General features: G+C 43.6%; 1 protein-coding gene across 1 annotated transcript in view; it reads right to left on the bottom strand.

The window, feature by feature from the left end:
• The window catches only part of SH3PXD2B (SH3 and PX domains 2B), a 273034-nt gene that overhangs the window by 107816 nt on the left and 138216 nt on the right, over positions 1 to 27002 (bottom strand). The window contains exon 4 of the mRNA XM_082256749.1: positions 7490 to 7566. Coding sequence (XP_082112875.1) covers positions 7490 to 7566 — 77 coding nt within the window. The remainder of the gene's footprint in view (positions 1 to 7489; positions 7567 to 27002) is intronic.

The following is a 27002-nucleotide window of genomic DNA, read 5'->3' as shown; positions in this document are numbered from 1 at the left end:
CCACAACCCCAAACTGGTGCAAAGAAACAACAGAGGAAACTAGGAGCCAAAAATATCCACTTAAAACAATTAGAGATGTCTATGGGACTTGACAGAAGTACTCCACAGAACCTGCCTGAGCACAGAAAAGGTTCTAAGAATCTCCTGACCTGCCCCAGTCCGGCGGAGCATCCAAAGTCCTTAAGTCAGGGGCAGGAACTTTAGCTGTATTCCTCACCACGATTACCAGATTAAAAGGACAAAACTGAGGAAGGAATCTGCAGGAAATATTCTCAAGAGACTGCAAGATCAGCCATGGAAGGAGGACCTATCTCCGGGTGATTAGCTTCCACAAAGGCCTACAGATGTACTCTATCCCCAGCAGGGTGTACCTGTACAGCATATCGCCATATCATGCCTGCTGACAATCCAGGGGAGCATAGAGCCCTCCAGAGATGATTTCTTACTGCCATGAAGGATTTGAGCAGCACCCAAGTGCAAAATTACTCCCTGCAAATTGAAACCAGTTGAGGAAAACCAGATGTCAATGCAGTGGCTAAGGAAAACTGTGTGGTCAAGAGAAGTACTCTTAGCTTCGTCCAGCATAGAGACCAGGGCACTTGTACTGTCACAGGGAAAAATCTCAAAGCGTTCCTGGAGGTTAAGGTCGTAAAACATTTAGATGATGTCCAATGGTGTGCAGGTCAAGAAGCCAACTCACAAAGTGATCTCCCGATGAAAAGAAGACCATCTGTTCCAGGGAAAAAGACAAGGTGGAGTTGTCCCAGAACAGGGAGTAGAGACCACACTACTCACCCAAAGGGATTGATAGGACTGACAGGGACTTTCTGTATAAAGACCATGAGCCCCTAACCTACAAAGGCCTACAAGCCCCTGATGGAGAGATGTTTAGACTATATCAAGAGGGGGTTCCATTAACATTCTACAAGCCCTTGATGGGGAAGAAGGGGAAAATGTTCTGTCTGTTAGGAAGGATTCATTGACATTTAGGATATAGGTTTTTTAAGTGTAATTTAAGATGAATATTCCCATACTCTAGTGGCCTAACAAGCTACCATTAGAAAGCACCCGAAGAAACCTATCTGGTGAACGTTTGCAAAGGTTTGGACTTTCAGAAGGGTTCTGTTAGGGTCTAAAAACTGACCCACTTTAGGAAAGGTAGTCAGACCATCCCATAATGGGGATGCCATGAAAGGGCACTAGGGTAGTGCCAAGGTAGCATGCTACAAAACATAGCAGAAATCTCCAAAAGACACTGAGGGGCAAGGTCCTTGTTGAGGACACAGACTGGGACAAAGCATGATGGTGTGAAGTTGTCCACGTTAATCGTCAAAGAGGTGTTCTCCATCAAGGGCGTAAACAAGAGGCCTTTCTTGCACTGATGCTTCACAGACCGACATTAGAGCCAAATGTCCTTTACATATGTACAGCAAGGAGGCCCATTCTGGATATCTGGCGTATAATATTCAGTAGCCTGTCAACACAATACAGTAGGGGCACATGCATGAGCTCTAGTTGCTGGAGGATAGACAGATCCTTCAGGATAGCTCCAGGATCCCAGGACATAACATTGCCCCAGACAGCTAAGGTCTGGCAGAGGGACATGGTTGCAAGGGAAGGGGTGCAGAGCAAGATCTGCAAGGAAGAATAAGGCCAGAGACTTCTTAAGACAGGCAACGGCTGGGGTCCACAACATGGACAGACCACTTCAACGGAAGCCCTTCTCCATAGCGTATTGCTGTGCAAAATGCCTATTTGGAGTTAGGTCAATCACTATACAGCAGCACCTGGGTGCCCTGAAGAGTCCTCAGAGGTGCCTGCGGAAAAAGGATAAAAACACACTTCCACACACCAAGACAGACAAGTAAAAAAAAAACCTTCTTCACTGCTGGTTAAAGCCTTTTTAGCTGCAGTGTCAGTCTGTTGTGTTTTTTTTTCTAGCCTGTAACCTCCTTTAGTACTTCGAGCTATGCGGGCTGCCCACCCGCATCCTGCCAATCGATGATGTCATTGTTTCGCTTTCCAAGGAGTGGGTCAGGAGCCCCCCCAACATTCTTTTTTGGCTGCCCTCTCTGGTCTCCATGGCTAAAAAGGGAGTTACAGGTTGGTGGGGGCTGTCTCTGGCGCTCTCCTTGGAGTTCATGTGGAATTCTCCTCCCCAGCAGCCAGAGGTGGTAGGCGGGACTGGGGTGTGGCCACCCCTTCCATGCTGCACAGGTGGCTGCTATGACTGATCCAGCAGCTGAAGATGAAGGAGCAGACAGAGCAGCCTTGTAAATCTCCCTCCATCTCCAGTGGAGCGGTAAGTGGCAGAGAGAGAGAAGCTCCTGCTCACTGACACTTCCATACTGCACCCTAACTGGCACTACCATACTGCACCCTGACTGGCGCTACCATACTGCACCCTGACTGGCGCAACCATACTGCACCCTGACTGGCGCAACCATACTGCACCCTGACTGGCGCAACCATACTGCACCCTGACTGGCGCAACCATACTGCACCCTGACTGGCGCAACCATACTGCAATGAGCACAAGAAAGATTGACCGCAATCTGAGAAAAAGGCAATGGTGATGTTTATTGAACAAAAGTGTCCAAAGTGACAATCATCATGGACAGACAGGCAGCAAGATGGTGAACGCGTTCCACGACTAAATTAGCTTAGTCATAACCTAAGGTTATAATCTTAGGTTATGACTAAGCAAATTTATTCGTGAAACACGTTAACCGTCTTGCTGTCTGTCTGTCCATGATGTTTGTCACTTTGGATACTTTTGTTCAAAAAACATCACCATTGCCTTTTTATCGAAGTGCGGTCAATCTTTCTTGTGCTCATTGCTATTTGGATTACGGACCTGACGAGCAGCTGATTTCCAGGCATTCATCACATTCACCTGAACGGCTTTTCTCCCTGTTCAGTTGCTATCATACTGCACCCCAACTGACGCTACCACACTGCACTCTGACACGCTACCACATTGCACACTGACTGACGCTACCACACTGCACACTGACTGACGCCTGAACTCTGCCTCACCTACTGCCTTTTTGGTCTTGTTCACAGCAGGTATGTTATGGGAACCTGTGCGAAATTGCACATTTTCCCGCACTGCACATAAACCCGCTGCCTTTTGCAGACGCACACAGGGACCATGAATTCTTAATGACACAACCATGCATCTAGGAAATTCATGTATTTGTGCATGCTAAAATGCATGGTACCATAGTACATGCAATTTGAAAATTGTGCCTGCATCTTTTTTGCTCATCTCACGCGCACCGGCAGATCATTGAGAAATGTGATTTTTTTTTTTTTTTTTTATTGGTTGAACTAGATGGACCTTTTTTCATCCCAACTATGTAACTATGTGATGTGTAGGAACATGCAAAAAAGGGAGCGTACTTGGGCGCACCTTTCTGGTGTGCCCTAAAATTGTGCAGAGCTCTAAAGGATGCCTAAACTCAAAAAACATTGAAGCCTGAAGATGGTAGAGATGACAGTGGAGGAAGCACTTTGTTTGGCCTAACAGGAGATATGCGTGTCATTATTGGATCAAGACAGAGGATCCTTTTATCTATGCTGAAACGCTTTCATTTTGCCTAATTGAGGTGAGCAGCCACTGTGTTAGATTCTCTGTTTCGGATTGTCTCACATCGGTGACACTGTGTGATTGGTTAACATCACGTTTCTGGATTACCACAAAGCATATATTTATTCTTTCTGCACATGCACATGGACTTTGTTTATGTTTTTGATCACCAATTTGTATATGTATTTAATTGATATTTACCACACTTTTATTATTTATTATGAATGGATTCGCACATGATTGTCTAAATCAGCACTGTCCTATCAATACTTATTGATGATTTTTTTGGAACACTAGTCACTTTCTTATAGTTTTATTGGTTTAGTAACCACTTACCATTTTTGCATTGTTATGGACATTTTTATGATTTGTGTGTTGATGTATGCACGATTTTATGTAAGATTATCAATATATGCAATTCATTTTATCTGTGTATTTTTAGCACTGATTTTACATATATAGCGATATATTATTTTACAAAGACAAACCATATTAATCACTTGAGGTGTAACCGACATGGACAGTTCCAAATATAGGCATGTGCGGACTGCATAAATAAGGATCCTGGTGCTATCCTTAGGTTTTCTAGAAATGTCTGCAGACTGCAAATTTTACTTAGAACAGGAAAGGTTAGTGCCATCTGTGACCGGGTCATTTTTATGGAGGCAGGGAGCACAGATTGCATACCCCTTTAGGACTCTAAGTCACCTGTCCGGTCAAAGTTCCACCAGACCGGTGCACCACAATGCTGGGCTTGTAAAGAACTGTGCAGCTTATTTAACAAGTTGCACCACAGGCACTCAGGCAAGTGCCTTATGCAAAGTCTAACGGCAAAAAGCACATTACAGGCCAACCTGCTTCTGTGCAGCAGGGTCCGGCTTTTGGAGCTTATTTTGTCAAAGCTAAATGAGCCCTTTCCTGCTCTGAAGCCACTGAAGAAATGTGTTCAAAAAAAATCTTGATAAAAACGAAGAAAAGGTTTTCTTCTCAGGAGAGAAGGCGACTATTCTCTTAGGATGCCATAAAAACCCAGGCATGCTAGGAGTGGGAGCGAGTATAATGGACTGTCTTTTCAATTTTGTGTTGGCAGTGTCTAATCTCCTGTAGGCAGCAGCATAACCCCATGTACCTGAATACGCTCTGTATCCAGTAATGTAAAATTAAGAAAACATTTTTCTGAAATAATCCAAACCTGGTAGTATAAAATGTTCATGCAAAGGTATTTGGCGCTCAGCAACCCCAGCTAGCAGTGCGCGCATAAAAATCTCACCTCCCTCAATATCAGAATTAGACATATACCATCATGTAGATTATAGAATAAAAGAATACCTTGCACAGACATCACTCCAAGGGTGCCTTCTACAATCCTCCTTTGTCAGATTTAAAATGCAATAATTTAAACTACAGTCTCAAAGCTAATTTTTCTTAGTTGCACTGCAATCTCTTCTACCCTGGTACAGCATGCTTGAAGTACTCACTCTTGACAATTAAGGAGTTCCACCAGTGTGCTCTTTTATACATAACTGTTTTCTGTCTTCCCAAAATGCATGTTAGGGAAAAGGGAAAAAACTGAAGGAAATGTGTACTGCTCTAGTTAGAGACAGGTACAGTCTAAAAGGAACCTCAAGAAAGGTATCCGGAAGCTGCCAATGCTGACTTGTCTATATTCTGAGGCTTCCAAAACTAATCCTTGCTTTGCTCCTTGGTGAGTCATTACCCTGGAACAAGCATGTGTTGATCAGCTGTTTGGACAATTTTCACAATTTATGGCAAAGAGATCTCTTTGCAGGAGTATCCAAGACATACAGTATACGAAGCCAGGAGCTGACTCATCCCACCTGGCTCCAACTATTACTAAAACATTACTTATGGGCAAAATAGATCCTTTAGCCTAGGTTTACACTGGTGCGTGGAAAACCCCATGTGATTTGCACAGGAATTGCACTGCATTCCTGTGCACATCACATGCGATGTCTGTGCGGTTTGAGCCATACATTTTGTATGGCTCCAATCGCATCTGTAGCAGGACCATTTTTTTTCCCCACTGCACCTGAATTGCATCACATGGGTGTTCTAACATGAATGCAGTGCGATTGCTTTGGACTGCGATGCCTGTAAATGCAGCAAATCTTGTGGGTTCAGGGAGAGAAAGAGTGAGAGAGAGAGAGAGAGAGAGAGAGAGAAAGAGTGAGAGAGAGAGAGAGAGAGAGAGAGAGAGAGAGAGAGAAAGAGTGAGAGAGAGAGAGAAAGAGTGAGAGAGAGAAAGAGTGAGAGAGAGAGAGAGAGAGAGAGAGAGAGAGAGAGAGAGAGAGAGAGAAAGAGTGAGAGAGAGAGAGAGAGAAAGAGTGAGAGAGAGAAAGAGTGAGAGAGAGAAAGAGTGAGAGAGAGAAAGAGTGAGAGAGAGAGAGAGAGAGAGAGAGAGAGAGAGAGAGAAAGAGTGAGAGAGAAAGAGTGAGAGAGAGAAAGAGTGAGAGAGAGAAAGAGTGAGAGAGAGAAAGAGTGAGAGAGAGAGAGAGAGAGAGAGAGAGAGAGAGTGAGAGTGAGAGTGAGAGTGAGAGTGAGAGTGAGAGTGAGAGTGAGAGAGAGAGAGAGAGAGAGAGAGAGCGAGAGATTATAGTTTCTTCAAGAAAACGCTGGAGTAGATTTGCATCATTCCTGCTTACAAAAAAATGTTTCCTGGAATTTCTATAAACTGCCTATAACAAATCTGGGAAGATTTATCGTAATCCCTTACGCTGCAATTTAAGGCAAAGACGTATTCTAGTAAAAAATAAATAAATAAGAGAATGCCAGAGCAGAACAAGCGCTGAGCAGAAGGCTGAATGGTGTCTACTTTGGCAGCTCAGCCCCAAACTCATTCACTGTAGGACTACACATGTGTTACGCACCTTGGACAAAACATACATTTAAACCAACATAACCACTTAAAGGGGTTGTAAAGTCAGAAGGTTTTTTTTTATTCTAATGCATTCTATGCATTAGAATAAAAAGCCTTCTGTATGTAGAAGCCCCCCTCAGCCCCCTCTCTATCCAGCGATGTCCACGAGTGCCTCAGCCGTCAGGGACTATCTCTCCTGATTGGCTGAAACACAGCACAATTGGCTCCCGCTGTTGTCAAGCTCAATTAGCCAACCAGGAGAGAGAGGGGGCGGGGGCCGAACGGCAGCTCCATGTTAGAATGGATACACGGAGCTGCAGCTTGGCTCCGGTGCCCCCATAGCAAGTTGCTTGCTGTAGGGGCACTTAACAGGAGGGAGGGGCCAGGAACTCCAGCCAGGGACCCAAGAAGAGGAGGATCTGGGCTGCCCTGTGCAAAACCACTGCACAGAGGAGGGGAGTATAACAGGTTTGTTATTTTAATAGAGAATAAAAAAAAAAAAAACACAAGACTTTACAGTTACTTTAAGAACATATAAATAAATATAAAACAATAATTAGCTGCATGCCGAATATATATTTTTTTACTTTACACCTTGGCATTGAATAAGTATGTACTGACTGAGTGTCCTTACTTGTTCACTTGGGTCCCAGCAAACAGATGTCATAATGCACACGTTGGAAGCATATACATTATTACATGATAAAATAGAAAAGCATTAGGGGCAAGTCAGATGGGTGATTTTGTAGCAGGGATTCCTCTCTACTGCAATTTGCTAAGGCTAGCAATTTGTGGCTAATGATGTAATTGTTATAGTCACTGGTGATTTATCACCATGAAGTGATTTTAGCATTTGTTGCTACAAGTCATACTTAAGCAACTTGTAGCTCAACTTTAGGAGGTGAATGCAGAGATAATGTCACTGATGTGCTTGTCATCTACATGAAATGCTGCTATGATCAATTACAGAGTGACTGAGCTTCAACTTATACTCACGATTTACTCAAGATTTAACTCACCTTGCAATATTCATCAATGGGTATCAGGCGTCTCACTGCTACGTCACGTATGTGACTTCTCCGGAACAGAATTTTTCCTAAAGTAAACAAAGAAAAAAAATAATTATACCTATGCACAGATCCACAGTTTAAACTCAATTTTAAAAAAATACATTGATGGTGCAGTCTGTCAAAAAAACAAAATTGGCTTTTGCTCCCTGTTGACCCTGTCATTGGATCCATTTTTCTACTTACATCAACAGGCCAAGCTGTCAAAATTTCATTTAGAAGTTGGGACCAACCATTTACCACTGACAGGTGTGATAACACTGGTCAGCTTTTATTTATATGGCCTAAAAGGAAGTTCCAGGTGTGGCATTTTATACATAATTACATTGACCAGCTGGGAAGTAGATACCGCTACTACAGTAATCCCTACTTGCATCCAGGTCCTGCCCCAAATGGCTGCCCTCCTGCATTATAAACACAGGAGGTTGGCCGCTCAGCACGGACATCATCCAGAGAATGCTTTGCATTTTCTGAATAAATGCAAAGCATTCTCTGATTAGAGGGAAGGAGAGGCAGAGCTGTAATGTCATGTTCTGCATGTTATCCAATCATGAATGCAAACCATTTACTTCAGAAAAAACAAAGCATTTTCTGAATGGTGCGGACCTCCTGCGTTCAGGATGCAGCAGGGCAGCCTCTCAGCGCGGGACTCCGAACCATGCAGAGCCTACTGGAATAACGGCGTCTACTTCAGTGATTTCCAGCTTTCTGAGGCATCAGCCAGGATGTGTATATACATATACAGTGCCTTGCGAAAGTATTCGGCCCCCTTGAACTTTGCAACCTTTTGCCACATTTCAGGCTTCAAACATAAAGATATAAAACTGTAATTTTTTGTGAAGAATCAACAACAAGTGGGACACAATCATGAAGTGGAACGAAATTTAACAAATAAAAAACTGGGCGTGCAAAATTATTCAGCCCCTTTACTTTCAGTGCAGCAAACTCTCTCCAGAAGTTCAGTAAGGATCTCTGAATGATCCAATGTTGACCTAAATGACTAATGATGATAAATAGAATCCACCTGTGTGTAATCAAGTCTCCATATAAATGCACCTGCACTGTGATAGTCTCAGAGGTCCGTTTAAAGCGCAGAGAGCATCATGAAGAACAAGGAACACACCAGACAGGTCTGAGATACTGTTGTGGAGAAGTTTAAAGCCGGATTTGGATACAAAAAGATTTCCCAAGCTTTAAACATCCCAAGGAGCACTGTGCAAGCGATAAAATTGAAATGGAAGGAGTATCAAACCACTGCAAATCTACAAAGACCCGGCCGTCCCTCTAAACTTTCAGCTCATACAAGGAGAAGACTGATCAGAGATGCAGCCAAGAGGCCCATGATCACTCTGGATGAACTGCAGAGATCTACAGCTGAGGTGGGAGACTCTGTCCATAGGACAACAATCAGTCGTATATTGCACAAATCTGGCCTTTATGGAAGAGTGGCAAGAAGAAAGCCATTTCTTAAAGAGATCCATAAAAAGTGTTGTTTAAAGTTTGCCACAAGCCACCTGGGAGACACACCAAACGTGGAAGAAGGTGCTCTGGTCAGATGAAACCAAAATCAAACTTTTTGGCAACCATGCAAAACGTTATGTTTGGCGTAAAAGCAACACAGCTCATCACCCTGAACACACTATCCCCACTGTCAAACATGGTGGTGGCAGCATCATGGTTTGGGCCTGCTTTTCTTCAGCAGGGACAGGGAAGATGGTTAAAATTGATGGGAAGATGGATGGAGCCAAATACAGGACCATTCTGGAAGAAAACCTGATGGAGCCTGCAAAAGACCTGAGACTGGGACGGAGATTTGTCTTCCAACAAGACAATGATCCAAAACATAAAGCAAAATCTACAATGAAATGGTTCATAAATAAACATATCCAGGTGTTAGAATGGCCAAGTCAAAGTCAAGACCTGAATCCAATCGAGAATCTGTGGAAAGAACTGAAAACTGCTGTTCACAAACGCTCTCCATCCAACCTCACTGAGCTCGAGCTGTTTTGCAAGGAGGAATGGGCAAAAATTTCAGTCTCTCGATGTGCAAAACTGATAGAGACATACCCCAAGCGACTTACAGCTGTAATGGCAGCAAAAGGTGGCGCTACAAAGTATTAACTTAAGGGGGCTGAATAATTTTGCACGTCCAATTTTTCAGTTTTTTATTTGTTAAAAATGTTTGAAATATCCAATAAATTTCCTTCCACTTCATGATTGTGTCCCACTTGTTGTTGATTCTTCACAAAAAAATTACAGTTTTATATCTTTATGTTTGAAGCATGAAATGTGGCAAAAGGTCGCAAAGTTCAAGGGGGCCAAATACTTTCACAAGGCACTGTACATGTATATACATAGTTACAGTAGTCCATGCTAGACCAATGTAACTTTGCATAAAATATACATATTTGTAATTCTTCCTTAAAATATTCTCTGAGAAAAGAAAATCGGTTGATACAATTGCTTAAAAAGTGATCTGGAGCTGGGCTTTACTTTTTCTTTTACTTAAAGGCCATTTAAAACTACATGTCAGTCTGAGACTGTCCTGTCCACAGGGTGACAATGCTGCTGTGCAATAACCCTTAAAAATAACAGCATCATCACTATTACAGGAAGCAGAAAATTACCAGATCTACTGGCAGGATCAACAGGCAATACAAATATGTTGCAGAGGGACTTAGAAAAACAAACATAACCTCTTGTGTTAATGCTAGTGACTGACAATCATATATTTAAATTTTTTATTGCGCCCTTAATTACACTTTAAAGAGAACAGAGGCACAGAATTACTATAAAGTACCAGGTAGTAGAGGATTCTAAAAACATACCACTTCTTCACCACCAATGATTGATACACTGCAAAGCTGCAGCTCCTGAGCCAATCTATTTTCAGATTACTCCTTTCATATAAGTGAATATGATCCTAAAGTACCCAAGCTCCCTAAAGAGGCAGGTTTCCACATGCTACTGGATAGAGTACTCAATTTCTTTTGACATTATACCATGGCCTCAAAATCAGAGGTTCAAATTACCTTCCAAAGGTTTCTATTGTAGAGTTCTGTAATAAAGAGCTTTCATATCTTCCAGTTGGATTCTGAATGAGAAGCGGTCATGCACTCTTCTCTTGCTTTTGTTGGCTTTTCCATCCACTCACTGGACCCATGCCCTGCTCTGTTTTTCAATGTGTTTATTTCCTCCCCCACCACACACGCATTTCAACAAGAAAGTTGAACCTATTTTTGGTTTTGCATAGTGAAAGGGTTAATTTTTTGTAATTTTAATTACATGTTCTTTTAGAGGACAATTCCTACAATGAATACCCCATGTTGCAAACGCTTATCCACCCTAATTAATGCAACACTTTCATGTTACCTATTTAGGGCAAAGTGACAGTGTCTGCACACAGCTCATGTGTCTCCCCCGGCATGTAAACTGATCCCACAATGCTCCCTTACAGTCTTGCTGCACTACCGAGCTAGCCCACAGGTAACAAAGTAGTGCTTTTGGGCATGGAGCAAACTAATTCTCTCCTATTTGATAAAACCAGGGCACAAGCAGCCAATCCCTAGGAAGAATACTGTCACGTGGGGTTTCATCCCTCTTTCTATCTTCAACAATAAAGCTTACACAGGTGGGGAAGCTGCAGCAGTGGAATAGTGCCCAATGCAGTCCCACTGCCCATGTGAATGTACCCTTATCAACTATTTTTAAACTCAACATGCTTCCTACACACACACACCCACATACACACATAGTATCTCACAAAAGTGAGTACACCCCTCACATTTTTGTAAATGTTTTAAGGTCTTTTCTTGTGACAACACTGAAGAAATGACAATTTGCTACAATGTAAAGTAGTGAGTGTACAGCTTGTATAACGGTGTAAATTTGCTGTCCCCCCAAAATAACTCAACACATAGCCATTAATGTCTAAACCACTGGCAACAAAAGTGAGTACACCCCTAAGTAAAAATGTCTAAATTGGGCCCAATTAGCAATTTTCCCTCCCCGATGCCATGTGACTTGTTAGTGTTACAAGATCTCAGGTGTGAATAGGGAGCAGGTGTGGTAAATTTGGTGTCATAGCTCTCACTCTCTCATACTGGTCACTGGAAGTTCAACATGGCACCTCATGGCAAAGAACTTCCTGAGGATCTGAAAACTCTCACTCTCTCATACTGGTCATTGGAAGTTCAACATGGCACCTCATGGCAAAGAACTTCCTGAGGATCTGAAAAAAAAGAATTGTTGCTCTACATAAAGATGGCCTAGGCTATAAGAAGATTGCCAAGACCCTGTAACTGAGCTGCAGCAGGGTGGCCATACAGCGGTTTAACAGGACAGGTTCCACTCAGAACAGGCCTCACCATGGTCAACCAAGGAAGTTGAGTGCACGTGCCCAGCCATATCCAAAGGTTGTCTTTAGGAAAAAAACATATGAGTGCTGCCAGCATTGCTGCAGAGCTTGAAGGGGTGGGGGGTCAGCCTGTCAGTGCTCAGACCATACGCCCCACACTGCATCAAATTGGTCTGCATGACTGTCTTTTAAAGATGATGCACAAGAAAGCCCGCAAAATGTTTGCTGAAAACAAGCCAACTAAGGACATGGATTACTGTGTGGTCTGATGAGACCAAGATAGATAAACGTATTTTGTTCAAATTGTTGTCAAGCGTGTATGGCGGCAACCAGATGAGGAGTACAAAGACAAGCGTGTCTTGCCTACAGTCAAGCATGGTGGTGGGAGTGTCATGGTCTGGGGCTGCATGAGTGCTGCCGACACTGGGAAGCTACAGTTCACTGAGGGAACCACGAATGCCAACATGTACTGTGACATACTGAAGCAGAGCATGATCCCCTCCCTTCGGAGACTGGGCCGCAGGGCAGTATTCCAACATGACAATGACCCCAAACACGACAACCACTGCCTTGCTAAAGAAGCTGAAGGTAAAGGTAATGGACTGGCCAAGCATGTCTCCAGACCTGAACCCTATTGAGCATCTGTGGAGCATACCCAAACAGAAGCTGGAGGGGCACAAGGTCTTGGAGGAGAAGATGCTGGATGTGGAGGTCCTGGGCTGGTGTGGTTACACGTGGTCTGCAGTTGTGAGGCCGGTTGGATGTACTGCAAAATTCTCTGAAACGCCTTTGGAGACGGCTTATGGTAGAGAAATGAACATTCCATTCATGGAAAACAACTCTGGTGGATATTCCTGCAGTCAGCATGCCAATTGCACGCTCCCTCAAAATTTGCGACATATGTGGCATTGTGCAGTGTGATAAAATTGCACGTTTTATAGAGTGGCCTTTATTGTGGCCAGCCTAAGGCACATCTGTGCAATAATCATGCTGTCTAATCAGCATCTTGATATGCCACACCTGTGAGGTGGATGGATTATCTCGGCAAAGGAGAAGTGCTCACTAACACAGATTTAGACAGATTTGAGAATATTTGAGAGAAATAGGCCTTTTGTGTACATAGAAAAAGTCTTAGAGTTCAGCTCATGAAAAATGGGGGCAAAATAAATGTGTTGCGTTTATAATTTTGTTCAGTGTATATAAAGTTCATGTAGTAGGAAGTTCAAATAGAAATCCCATACTCCATTCAGTGAATGTGCAATCCCAAACAATGGCAGCTTCCTATGAATATGTCTGATTAGAGGAAACGCGTCAGCTACGTCACAATTGCCATCAGTTTCTGTATTCCCTGCACATGTCTATCGGATGCTTGTAAATGTGTCTTTGACCTTTTATGAATAAAAGTTTTTAAGCAGTTTTACACTATGTCGGCTTTGTCTGACTTGTTCCTCCATGTATCACTGTGAGCGACCCGCGGCTTCCTTCATCAGACGCTCTGGCCACCTCTCCATAACATCGTGTGTTCCAGCCACATTTGGGGATTTACAGTAATACCAGCTTGTATGGCCCATGTACTATAAGGTATTTTGGGTCCATACCCTCCGGTGAAATCCAAACCTAAGGGTTTGGATTTGTTCTTTTTCACTTGGGACTTACGTCACAAACTTTCATTTCAGTTTATATGTCTATACATATTTGATCACTTTATGTAGTGCTGCACTTTATTGTATACCTTTGGATTTCTGTAAAATTGTGTAACGCCAAGCTCCTTTTCACATCCCCATTACAAGCAGCGTGCCTCTTTCCTCCCTACTACAAACCATTTTGCCTCCTACTTCCCTACTACAGGCACAGTGCACCTCTTACCTCCCTACTATAGGCAGCACCTCATGTGATCCTAAAGCCTAGTACACACTGAGTTACTTTTTGTTCAACCCAGCAGGCTGAAAAAAAAAAAAAAACTGGAGTGCTCTGGAGGAGATCGTGTACTAACAATTTGATGTCAGTACAGCGATCACCCAGCTGAGCTATTGTGTTCTAATTGGGGGGGGGGGGTGTCAGCGCTCTGAGAACACTGATCAGATGTCGATTGGCAGACTTTTTTGGTCATGTCCCTTTGACAGAAGCCGGATATTCTTTCGGCTTCTGTCGGACCGACTGCCAAACACACGGGCAGAATATTCGACCCATGTGCAAGGCCCTCAATACATACAGTACCGCATGCGATCCTACTACATGTAGTGATGTACATAATAAAGGACACACAGACACCATGTGTGAGGTTCCATTATTGTTCACTGGAGCCATAATCAAATAATGTTAATAGTGCTAGTTGCAGCTATGATAAATAACAGGGACTATGCTTAACCACCTCAAATCCAGACATTTTCACTCCCTTCCAGTCCATGCCAATTTTTAGCTTTCAGCACTGTTACACTTTGAATTACAATTACTCAGGCATGCAACACTATACCCAACTGAAATGTTTATTTTTTGATTTTTTAAACAGATTGTTCTTTCTTTTGGTGGTATTTAATCACCACTGGGTTTCATTATTCTTTGCTATGTATATGGTAAATGAAAAAATACTTTATATTAAAAGTTTAGAAAAAAATTTTTTTCTTGATTTATTTGCAGATTTTTTACAAGAAATTATCTTTTTTTTAAAAAAAAAAAACGTTTAGGCCAAAATGGATTTGGTTACATTTCTTGGGTAAATATAACCGAAATCAGTATATATTATTCTATCTGAGTGAAAGTTGGCAGCTGTGAAGCTGACATACAACTTCACTTGTTTTTTATTGTTGGGAATAATAGAGAATGTAGTCGTAGGTCAATATACCAAATTATTCCTATTCTATGTAACCTTTTATGAAAGATGGGATATCCTAATCAGTTGGAAGCCTCCCAATATTCCTACCTCATCTGACTGATGTGCCCGCGTTGATAGAGTACTGCCGGTGTATACAGTGCATCCGGAAAGTATTCAAAGTGCTTTACTTTTTCAAAACATTTTGTTATGTTACAGCCTTATTCCAAAATGTATTAAATTCAATATTTTCCTCAAATTTCTACAAACAATACCCGATAATGACAACGTGAAAGAATTTTTTAGAAATCTTTGCAAATTTATATAAAAAAAAAAAAATCACATGTGCATAAGTATTCACAGCCTGTGCATCCTGTTTCCACTGATCATCCTTGAGAGGTTTCTACAATTAGATTGGAGTCCACCTGTGGTAAATTCAGTTGATTGGACATGATTTGGAAAAGTACACACCTGACCTATCTATATAAGGTCCCACAGTTAACAGTGCATGTGAGAGCACAAACCAAGCCATGAAGTCCAAGGAATTGTCTGTAAACCTCCAAGACAGGATTGTATCGAGGCATAGATTTGGGGAAGGGTACAGAAAAATTTCTGCAGCATTAAAAGGTCCCAATGAGAAAAATGGCCTCAATCATCCGTAAATGGAAGATCGGGGGCAGAAGGGCCTTAGTCTGGGAGGTGACCAAGAACCTGATGGTCATGCTGACAAAGCTCCAGTGTTTCTCTGTGGAGAGAGGCGAACCTTCCAGAAGAACAACCTTCTCTACAGCACTCCACCATTCAGGCCTGTATGGTAGAGTGGCCAGACGGAAGCCACTCCTCAGTAAAAGGCACATGACAGCCCAACTGGAGTTTGCCAAGGGCACCTGAAGGACTGGTCTGATGAAACAAAGATTGAACTCTTTGGACTGAATGGCAAGCATCACGTACCGCTCATCACCTGGCCAATACCAACCCTACAGTGGAGCATGGTGGTGGCAGCATCATGCTGTGGGGTTGTTTTTCAGTGGCAGGAACTGGGAGACGAGCCAGGATCGAGGGAAAGATAAATGCAGTAATTTACAGAGACATCCTTGATGAAAACCTGTTCCAGAGCACTCTGGACCTCAGACTGGGGCGAAGGCTCAACTTCCAACAGGATAACGACCCTAAGCACACAGGAAAGATCTGAAAATGGCTGTGCACCGACGCTCCCCATCCAACCTGATGAAGCTTGAGAGGTCCTACAAAGAAGAATGGGAGAAACTTCCCAAAAATAGGTTTGCCAAGCTTGTAGCATCATACTCAAAAAGACTGGTGGCTGTAACTGGTGCCAAAACAACAAACTATTGAGCAAAGGCTGTGAAATACTTCTATACATGTGATCTTTTTTGTTTTTTTTATTTTTAATAAATTTGCAAAGATTTTAAACAAATTTCTTTCTTATTGTCATTATGGGGTTTGTAGAATTTTGAGAAAAGTAATGGATTTAATACATTTAGGAATAAGACAGTAACATAAAAATAAATGTTGAAAAAGTGAAGCACTATGAATACTTTCCAGATGCACTATAGGCTGACATATAAAAGTCAGAATTGCCCAAAAAAACTGGCAAGATCTGGTATTCTTGGATTGATGCTCAGGGTCGCTCATGACTGTAGAGGTTGTACAGTCTGCATAGTTGCCCCTCCCCCATCTTCGCTCTCCTTCTTTCTGCTCCCTAACCCCTCCAGTTTTGAGCCCCCTCCCTCTTAACTTCTGGTATAACTCTACTATATTTCAGGAGTATAATTCAACCACATACAGGCAAGATCATGTGTGCATTTGTAATGGTATTGATGTTCCATAATTCAAAGCTTTATTGTATTGTACATGTCTGTTTGGCCCTGTAAACCGCACTGGCGGAATAGCACTTCATATAACACTTAGATTATAATGACATGTACTGTACCTATGCTGTTGTGCATATGTCTAATGTGCAGTTCTTTCAATACACTTTTCTACATGTTAAAAGATTTAATACGGAAGCTTCGCCACAAAAATTAAAAATTTGCTTTAAAATTTTAATCGACAAATAAGTAGCAACATATTTACATCAAATTACACCTAGAGATGTCAATTGAACTTTGAGAGTCCCAGACAGTGACTATATAGAGTTCTAGTTTCCTCTAAACAATCCTCTGGCTCTCGGTCTCTTCTCATCTGCAGTAATCATGAGTTTGGACACACATGTAATACATAAATTGATTCCTAACGGAATAAGCTGTTAGGGCTGGTTGACATATGAAATGTAAATTTAATGTATTTTTGCATCGTGGGAATTGAAATGTAAGTTCTGTTTTTTATCACGCCTCTCAAGTTGCTTTAGAATGATGTTAAACTACGTAAGCGGTTTTATAAAAAGCTGATGTTTTTTATATATACAGTATTTGGGAGAATGGGAAAGTCCTAATTTCACCTCCACTCCTGTTACAAAAGGCAAAACAAGGTCATCAATCCAAACACCACAGGAATACTCAGAGGTCAGGACAGCAATGCATTCATGGTTTATTTTTGGACAATGAACAACAGTTTCTTCATTGTACAAATTAACCATTTACTAGCCCATTTGACTGAAAAGTGAGAGTCAACTATGCCTATGAAGCATTTTCTTATGCTGCAGCTATATTTAAAAATAATAATACCTCCAAGTACGTAAATCTGCAGTGTTTACTTATCTCTCCCCAAAGCTCTGTGTCGTTTCTTTCTGGTGCTTCTTTTCACTATTATCAGCATGAGTCACTTCTGAGAAGTTTTCCCAACATATGAGATAAATTTGTGTGGAGAGGGAGAGCTCAGAATGGGGCTAATCTATTCACAACACAGTTCTTTTGCTGAGTCTGATGTGGGTATGTTAATTTCCTCCAATCAGCTCTGACACACTGTAACTGCAAACTCTCCGCCCCCTCCTCTGTGCTACTGACAGATGGAGAAGGATTTTAACATGATCTGAACTTTTGAAAGGGTGTAGAGAGAAGAAAACTGCAGATTAAACCTACGTAGGAGGATTTATTTAATCTCTGTGTATAATCTGAGGCTGTTCACTTCACAGGGTACATGTGAGGGTTTAAAACCACTAAGTCATAAAAAAGGCATCCTAGAAACATTGCTGAAATGGCAACGCTGTACCCAAACAAAATTAACGCCTCCCCCCCCCCCCCCCCCCACAAATAGAGCTTTCTTTTGGTGGTATTTGATCACCTGTGCAAATTTTTTTTTTTGCGCTATAAACAAAAAAAGTGTGACAATTTTGAAAAAAAAAAACAAAAAACACAATATTTTTCACATTCTGCTATATGACATTCTCAAAAAAAAAAAATCTAAAAATCAAAACTTTTTAACATTTTAGGCCAATTTGTTTTCTGCTACATATTTTTGGTAAAAAAAGAAAATAGCAATAAGCGTATTTTGATTGGTTTGCGCAAAAGTTATCGCATCTACTAACTACGGGAAAGATTTATGTAATTTTTAATGTTTTTGTTTACTATTAATGGCGGTGATCTGCGATTTTTTTGGGAATGCAACATTGCGGTGGACAGATCGGACCCCCGACTGACATTTTTGACACTTTTTGGGGGTACCAGTGACATTATTACAGTAATCAGTGCTATAATGACACTGGCAGGGAAAGGGTTAACAGTATGGGTGATCAAGGGGTTAAATGTGACCCTAGGGAAGTGATTCTAACTGTATGGGGGTTGGACTTGTGAAATGATCACAGAGACATGCGATCCTATATAGCAGGATCACATGAGCTCTGTGATCATTTCAGGGAGAAGGACGGTCAGCTGTGTTTACAACAGTCAACCGTCCTTCTCTCTCAGCGGGGAAAGATCAAGGAGTATCAGGCGGCAATCAGAGCCACCTGATACACGCATCGGCTCCCCCGCTGCCAAGTGGGGGGCGGGAGCGCGCCGTCAGTTCGCCCCCAGCTCCTCCCAGGCGAGCGGCGAATCCCTACGTTGCTTTGCCTGTACGAGCCAGCCTGCTGCAGTAAATATACAGGAAGCGGTCGGCAACTGGTTAAATTGTGCTTCACTTGGCTTGCATTTCTTCTGTAGCATAACATACAATAGCTTTGTAGATGTAGCCAGGTGCTTGGCTAAGAATGGAGAGTGACTAAAACACTGGTTGCAGCTGCTGGTCTACTGTGCTTAACTGGTTAATAGCCACATATCAGCAGGAGGAGGGAGCTGCTGAGCAGGAAGAGTTCAATAGGCGCCATAGTAAAGCAGCACCCAACTGCCATGAACAGTAGTCTAGAGGAGAGGGACCCTACTGCAATCAAGAGCTTTTGAACTGCATTTCTCAGAGAAAGATTGTGAGAAGGAGGGGAAAGAGCTGCAATTTTTCAAGCTGTATAGTGCACACCGCTGTCCAGTGTGCACCACCACCTGCATAACAGTGACCTGAGCAGGAATTGAAGTGCTGATCCCAGATGTGACAACAGCCAGAGTAACCTGTGTGCAGAGCAGAGAGGCGAGTGATTATTACATGTGAACAGATGGTAAGCTGCAATATCACTGGGACTGAATAAGCTGCTGCTGTGGGGATTTACTATCTGCTGCTAAAGACAATGAGCCTATTAAAGCGGAGTTCCGGGCACAGATGTCATTTTTTACTAAACATACCCCCGGGACAGTCAGGGCTAGCACATTCCACAATGGCTAGCCTCTGATCTGTCCCGGTTCGCACTTACCTTTTAGAAGAAATACTTACTTATAAAATTTCTTCCACAGCGTTTCCATCTCTCTTGTGGGCAGCTGAAGCCGGCGCGGTCCTCTTCTGTGTCTTCTTCCGCGTCTTCTTGTCCCAGAATGCGCCGCACCGGCCCCTCTCGTCACTTCCGGTGCGGCGCTGCATTCCTCCACAGCTTCTGGGCATGCCCAGAAGCTGTTTAGCAGGGGAATGCGGCGTCGCCCGGAAATGACGTGCGGGGCCGGTGCCGTCGCATTGATTCCTGGGAGCTATGACGTTCAGCTCCCAGGAATCATAGCGAGACAGGAAGTGAGGGGGTGAGCCGCGGCTCCGAGGGAGGAAGTACTCTGAGGTGAGTATCTTCGATCTTCAATTATAAGGTGAGTAAACAAAAAAAAAAAAAAACTATCCAATTCCTTTTCAGGTCAGGTCTACCTAGCGGAGAGGCACAAAAAAAAAATATCGTTTTTGTGCCCGGAACTCCGCTTTAAGAACGGACCATACAGCCATCTAGTAGCCCTATTGCTTCATGCAGGCTTGACTGGGACTATTCTCATGTGCACCAATGGTACAACTGGGCCCCAATGCTAGCTGGCTAATGTTGCAACTAAAGACCATCCCCATTGCAGCTGTTATACAGAGACCTTACCTATTGCTTATGCTAAGAGTTACCTCTCCGGGGACATTGCACCATATCCTAGCCATTCCCCTAGAGTGCACTCTAGACTAATTATAGTATTGTTCAAATTGCAGTTAATGCTTCTTTGCACAGTTTATTCCTGGCTTTGCGGATTTGTTGATTCCAGTCTAGTGGGACAGAACAGATTATATGGTCTAGTGGACTGTGCCAGAGCCTACCCTCTGTGTTAATTTATGCGTGTTTGTTTATGCTCAAACCACCATTCATTCTAATTCTTTCTAATACATTGAGTTAATTTACAACTCAAACGGTCTTCTGTATTTCCTGGTACTAATTCACAACCAAGATAAAAAAGTCATGCACTGGTGTTTCAAGGGGTCCAAGATTGGATGCACTTTGCTTTTTTCCTGGGAACAGCGAACAGGTTTGAATAGAACCCCTGAAAGCATTCCCAAGAGGGAACCGGCACAATCATCCTTTGTGACAGGAGATCTTGTTCCGCTTCTCGTAGATCCCTTAACCGATCTGGAGATAGGCCTAGATTGGAGGGGAAGAATCTGTCTGATGGTCGAGACCTGAAACCTGATCGGATCAGTTTGTGGACCTATATGTCCTGAATCAAGGAGGTCCATAGTTCCGGAAAGAAACAAAGACGTCCCCCCACCCCAGTGAGGGCACCCCTTCATGCAGAAGGGAACTTGTCTGCAGATCTGGAGGGGCCTGCTCTCGGCTTATCTGACCAATTCTTCTTGAAACCCCCAGATGATCTAATTGGCTTTGATCCTTTCTCCTGCATGCCGGAGGCACGAAAGGGCCGCCTGTATGCTCAAAAATAAGGGCCCCGTCTGACGCAAAGCCTTGCCCTTAGCGGATTGAGAAAGAAGAGTACTCTTCCAACCTGCAAAGCCCTTTAATAAGTTCATCTAATGAAGAAACATATAGGTGGCCCCCTGTAAAGGGGAGAACTGACAGAGCCTTTTTAGAAGCCTGGTCCGCAGACCAGCTTTTTAGCCACACCATGCGTCTAATGGTTACCCCCATCGCGGATACTCTACCTGCAAGGGGGGCAGCATCTAAAGATGTATCACATAAATAGTAAGGGTTGGACCATTTGGTCCATTAGCTCTGCTAGGCCTGGGGGAAGATGTCCTGCTTCCAAATTACTTTTTAGTAACTTTGCCCATTCCGTTATGTTTTGGGACACCAGAGTGATAGCGAAGACCTGTCTAAGTATTGAGCTCACTATCACATGTAAGTGACGGGACAGAGTCTCAATCCTTCTATCAACAAGGTCTTTAAAGACCAGAGACTCCTCCACCGGGACCACAGTAGATTTGTTCAGTCTGAAGATCGGATGGTCCACCTTCGGTGGAACGGTCCATTTTTTGACCACAGCGTCTGCAAAGGGATAGCGCCTCTTGAAGCACTTCGGCACCACTAAAGTGTTTAAGGCGCCCCTGTTCAGTGACAATTTTCTCAAAAAATTTCGGACAAGGGAAAAACTTGCCCAACTTCGAGGGTTTGCGTGTGCCGAAAGACACCTGCGTCCCTGATGCTGTAGAATCATCCGCCATTTTTAGAGTTTCCCACGCTGACACTATGCCTCCACCAGCACGTTTTCCTGCATGGCTGCAGATGAGGATATTTCATCCTCGCCATCAGAGTGCGATGACGCAGATCCTTCAGGGTGACTCACGTCCGTGGCGGCAATATATTAACCTCAGAATCTGAGGATACAGATGAGGCAGGTGAGGGCAGTAGGTGCTTTTTTCTAGTGCTCTTTTTTAGGACCATATCAACTTTTGACACCAGGGTTTCCAAAATCGCCGTTAAGGCAGACAAGGGCTGCGACCCGGAGGTTCCTGCAACACCAAGGAGGGGATCAGTAGGTGATACTTGCTCCTGGGATTCCATGTTAACCCTGGGGCAGTGCAGTGTCACTTTAAAAATACTGCAAAAAAACAGGCCTAAACCCCTGCACCAGCGGTACTACAAGTCCCAGCACACTAAACTGCAATATAGCAGATTGAGAGAGCGACCTACAGGGACCCCAATAGACTCACCACCGCCGAAATTAGGGAGAGCAGAGCCGGTCTGAAGTGTGCAGAAAATGATCCTCACAGAAAGAGGAAGTACCTGGGTCAGCACCAGAGTTAAAGCATTGCCACTCACTGCTATACAGCGTTCTCTGGCTCTGAGAAAATGGATGCCTAATGCATTTCAATGGGGAGACCCCAACAAAATTTTCACCCAGAGCATTTCAATGGGAAAGCCCTGGGGAATGGTCCCTAGGGAACCCCCAGATATGGGGGGGCATGGGGGATGGACGATAACTCGAGGGTCCAACCGTCCCAGGTCCAACCCGAGATTGCCAGAGATCTGGGGGGACACTACTCACTATACCATCAATATTCGGGTGGGCGCCAATCTGGACAGACAGACCACCTCTCCACCCAGGGTGGGGGTGTTATCAACCAAGGGGTATGCTGCGATTCAACCCAAACCAGGTCGTGTGTGTCTCCCAGCGAGGTGTTTCACTCGCAGGCCAGCCCCCGTCCAGTGGAGTCGTGGCGAGGCCTAGCGTGGAGCTGCGACCTGCACATGCTCGCTGGCCAGACTGGGAGACCATAAGGATCTAGAATACCCAGTCTGACGCCCAGTCCAGCTGTTGATTGTAGTTCTCTCAGGAACATAACTAAAAAAAAATTAGACAAAAGGTTCCATTTTAAAACACGCTAGGACCTAGGTACTTACTCCTGACTAGGCAAAAAAAACCTGAATGCCTATAGCAGAGTGAGTGGGTGTATATCCCCAGGGGCTGCCTCATAGGTGTGGTAAAGATTTTTTCAGCCTAGTGTCCTACTCCTGTGGGGGGCAGCATAACCCAATGGTAAAGAAGAATATGGAAAAGAAATATGGAAAGACCATACCTCTGAAGAGGTCTGCCCTGGCTATTTAGCACCCTATATGCTAACCAGACTGTCACAAAATCAGTGATTTACTGCACAGAGCCTAGTTCTAGAAGATTAACTGCCATTTGTCCCACAATACAAAAGAAACAGTGTTCTGAATCATTCAGTTTCCTTGGCGCCAGACAAGCTCAGCACTGTCCTCTCAATGCATGCTACCCATAACATCTTGTGTTAGCATCTGTGAATGCGAAAAAAAAAAAAAGAAGAAGGAAGAATTGGGGATGAAAGGCACAATAAATTTACCCACAAAGCAGATATTGCATTAAAAGTAACTGAACAACAGTAGCACAAAAAAATCTATTTCATTAAAGAAATGTATGAACTTTTCACATGTCAAAAAATCTGAATTGGTTGGAATTCCTCTGGTATCTTGTAGTATTCAAGGTCTTGGCAGAAGTAGTCAGCACATCCTGCAAGAGATTCTTATTAGATGTAACCCTTAAAACAGATGGCATAACCTGAACCCTAATTCCTCATCCTTTACATCCTACTTATTAAGCTTATACAGCATGTATAGGTAGAAAACTGGCCCGCTATAAACATGCCAATTAGATTTAGACACACAAATCAAAGGCTTTTGAAAGAAAATAGAAAAAATCCACCAAATTAATATTATATTTAGAAGGCAATTGGTGGTTTGTGTTGTCGTGAATGACAGTGTTTGCCTCCAGCTGACAGTCTAGTTTCTTTTCTCAGGATCTCAGGCGGGTGTGTCTCGGCTCAGTTGTCTGTCCTCCAGCGTACAAGAAGAAATGAATATGGTTGGAAGATGGCAGAATTGCCGTTTTTGTTAAAGGGGTGATATTAGCCAAAAAGCAGGCAATGCTCCAGAGTGCTGTCAGAGACTATTTCCGTCACCACTGCCTCTCTTCTGTGTGCACAAATTATGTATTCATATCCTTTTAAGTAGTGTGGAAGAAGAGGGGTTCAAACAGTTGACCTCTCTAACTCACCAATCACAGCTAAATACATAATGTTCAGCACCCCGTAGGAGTATAGTTTAGGCCAGGGCATTAGGACTAGACATACAGGTCTGTCTACCCTCTAAAGCCTATGGACACCCCATATCACTGGGTGTCTAAGGTGTGACATCTGGTTGTTAGTAAGATGGAGAATTAGTTTGCAGGGATGCTTCCAATTTCTTCCTCTCGTGGTTCAAGAAGTAACCTCCAAAATCAAAGTACAGCTAGAGGAAATGCAAGGGAAAGCTTGCTTTTTTTTTAGTTCTGGACCTTGAGAGCCACTAAGATCAAAATCTATCAATGAGGAATAGCACACTTTATAGGGGTAATGCTCAAATGAATCACAAACAGGAAATGTATCCAGTCAAGTGATATGGGAGCACTCCATAGGGTTTAAAACAGAAGAAAATGGCATCAAAAGGTTTTTTTAATCACACTGACATTTCGGTGGGGTTCCCCCAACCTTTCCTGTAGTAACAAAGATCTCTGCACCAATAGATTCACACCCCGAAGGGACACCCCCACCCAACATTATAAAAACAGTGTGCAAGGCTTATATTAAAAACACAATGTTTACCCTGTATACAGATATAGAACAAGTCTCAATGATGGAGGATGCTTCCTAGTGAGGTAAAAGGGCGCACATAAGTGTAAAATGCGGAAAGGCTCTGGGTTCGAGTCCCAGACAAAAAAGGTTTGCACAGCCCTTTTAAAATACCAACACTGCTTTGCAAACATGCCTTGCATTCAGTATCCAGTGCGACAAACTAGCTACAGTGGGTAGGCCCAGCCGGGAAAAACATTCATAGTTACATAGTTAGATTACATTCACCTGCTTGTTGCCAGTTCGCAAAATGTTAACAGTCTGTTAGGCGTATCCCCGGAGGACGCGCATGCGCAAGAAACACGTTGGGAGGGGCCTTATATGCTGAAGTCACATCGTCGCATCCGAGGTCTGGATCGGTGGCTACTGCTGTGAGTTCAGCCACTTTTGTTTTATCTGGATGTACATTGAATTGAATATTTTTTAATTGATTTTTAATTGCTAACCATTCTAATAAAATATACTAACTATATACTATTGTTTTAAGCTCCATATGGTGAGCATTATTTTAAATTAGAAAATCCTTCAATGGAGTACTGTGATATTGAGAGGACTGAGTAGATGGATGTGGGATAGATTGTTGCTTACATGCCGTTTTCTAATGGCATTCTGATGAGTGCATATTGGTGGACGAAGAGCACTGGAGTCACATTGCATACCTTTATTATTGCACCAAAAACGTTGTTCTTCAGAGGATTTTTGGTCAATTACTATGAAAACTTTCTTGCACTACATGAACTTTTAGGCCCCATGCACACAGGGCATCGGAAAAAACGAGCTGCAGAGCCACTTCTAATGCCAGGAAAAAGCAGCTGTAAAAACGTGCTTTTAGTAGCTTTTTTCATTGGCGTTATTGCACGTTTGGCCACGTTGGCTTTTAGCAGTGTTTTTCTGCCTCCATTCAAAATCATTGATTGCCTAGGAGCCATCTTTGATACGGCTTTCAGCCCATGGATTTGAATGGAAGTTGCATCACAAGTCGGATCAGGACGATCCGACTTGGGGTGCGACTTGTGCTCTAAGGATCTTGAGGGGGAACACCACGCCAAAATGAGGGACAAAAACAGCGTGGGGGTTCCCCCCGGGTTCCAAACAAGGCCCTTCGTGTCTGGTATGGATTTTGAGGGGAGCCCCACACCGAAAAAAACGGCGTGGAGTCCCCCCAAATCCATACCAGACCCTTATCCGAGCATGCAGCCCGGCAGGTCAGGAAAGGGGAGGGGACGAGCAAGCGGCTCCACCCCCCGGACCATACCAGGCCACATGCCCTCAACATGGGGGGTGGATGCTTTGGGGCATGGGGAGCTCTGCACCCTCCACCCCAAAGCACCTTGTCTCCATGTTGATGAGGACACGGGCCTCTTCCTCAACAACCTGGGCCATTGGGTGTGGGGGTCTGCGGGCAGGGGGCTTATCGGAATCTGGAAGCCCCCTTTAACAAGGGGGCCGCCCAGATCCCAGACCCTCCCTATGTGAATGAGTATGGGGTACATTGTACCCCTACCTATTCACCCCATTAAAGGCAGTGTATGTAAATAATGACAGGAGACGTTTTGAGAAGTTCTTTATTAAAAATCTTCCTCTGGTCTTCTCCCCTCTGGTCTTCTTCTTCCTCCGGTCCTCCTCTGATGCTGTCTCCAGTGATTATGCCAGCTCCGGTCTCTGCAGCTTGTTATATAGCCATTAAGGGCGTGGCCTCCCAGTGACATCACCCAGAGACCCCGCCCTCTTATGTCACATATGACATCATATGACATATGACATAGGAAGAAGACCAGAGGGGAGAAGACCAGAGGGGAGAAGACCAGAGGAAGATTTTTAATAAAGGACTTCTCAAAACATCTCCTGTCATTATTTACATACACTGCCTTTTATGGGATGAATGGGTAGGGGTACAATGTATCCCATACCCATTCACATAGGGAGGGGGTCCGGGATCTGGGGGCCCCCTTGTTAAAGGTGGCTCCCAGATTCCGATAAGCCCCCTGACCGCAGACCCACACAACCACCTGCCAGGGTTGTCGGGAAGAGGCCCTTGTCCTCATCAACATGAGGACAAGGTGCTTTGGGGTGGGGGGTGAAGAGTTCCCCCTGCCCCAAAGCATCCACCCCCCCCTCATGTTGAGGGCCCTTCATGTTGAGGTAGTTTTTTTTGGCGAGGGGGTCCCCTCAAAATCCATGGTTTGGAACCTGGGGGGGGGGCCTACGCCATTTTTTCCCCATTTTAGCGTGGAGTTCCCCCTCAAGATCCTCAAAGTGCAAGTCGCATCCCAAGTCGGATCATCCTGATCTGACTTGTGATGCGACTTCCATTCAAATCAATAGGCTCCTATAGGGAACCATTGATTTTCACATAAAAAAAAAAAAAACGTAGAAGGTGGCTT

The sequence above is a fragment of the Pelophylax lessonae genome, assembly GCF_965119305.1.
Source record: "Pelophylax lessonae genome assembly, chromosome: 4".
In the NCBI taxonomy this organism is placed as follows: domain Eukaryota; kingdom Metazoa; phylum Chordata; class Amphibia; order Anura; family Ranidae; genus Pelophylax; species Pelophylax lessonae.
Note: the sequence above shows the minus strand (reverse complement) of the source record. Positions and strands in the feature narration are given on the sequence as shown.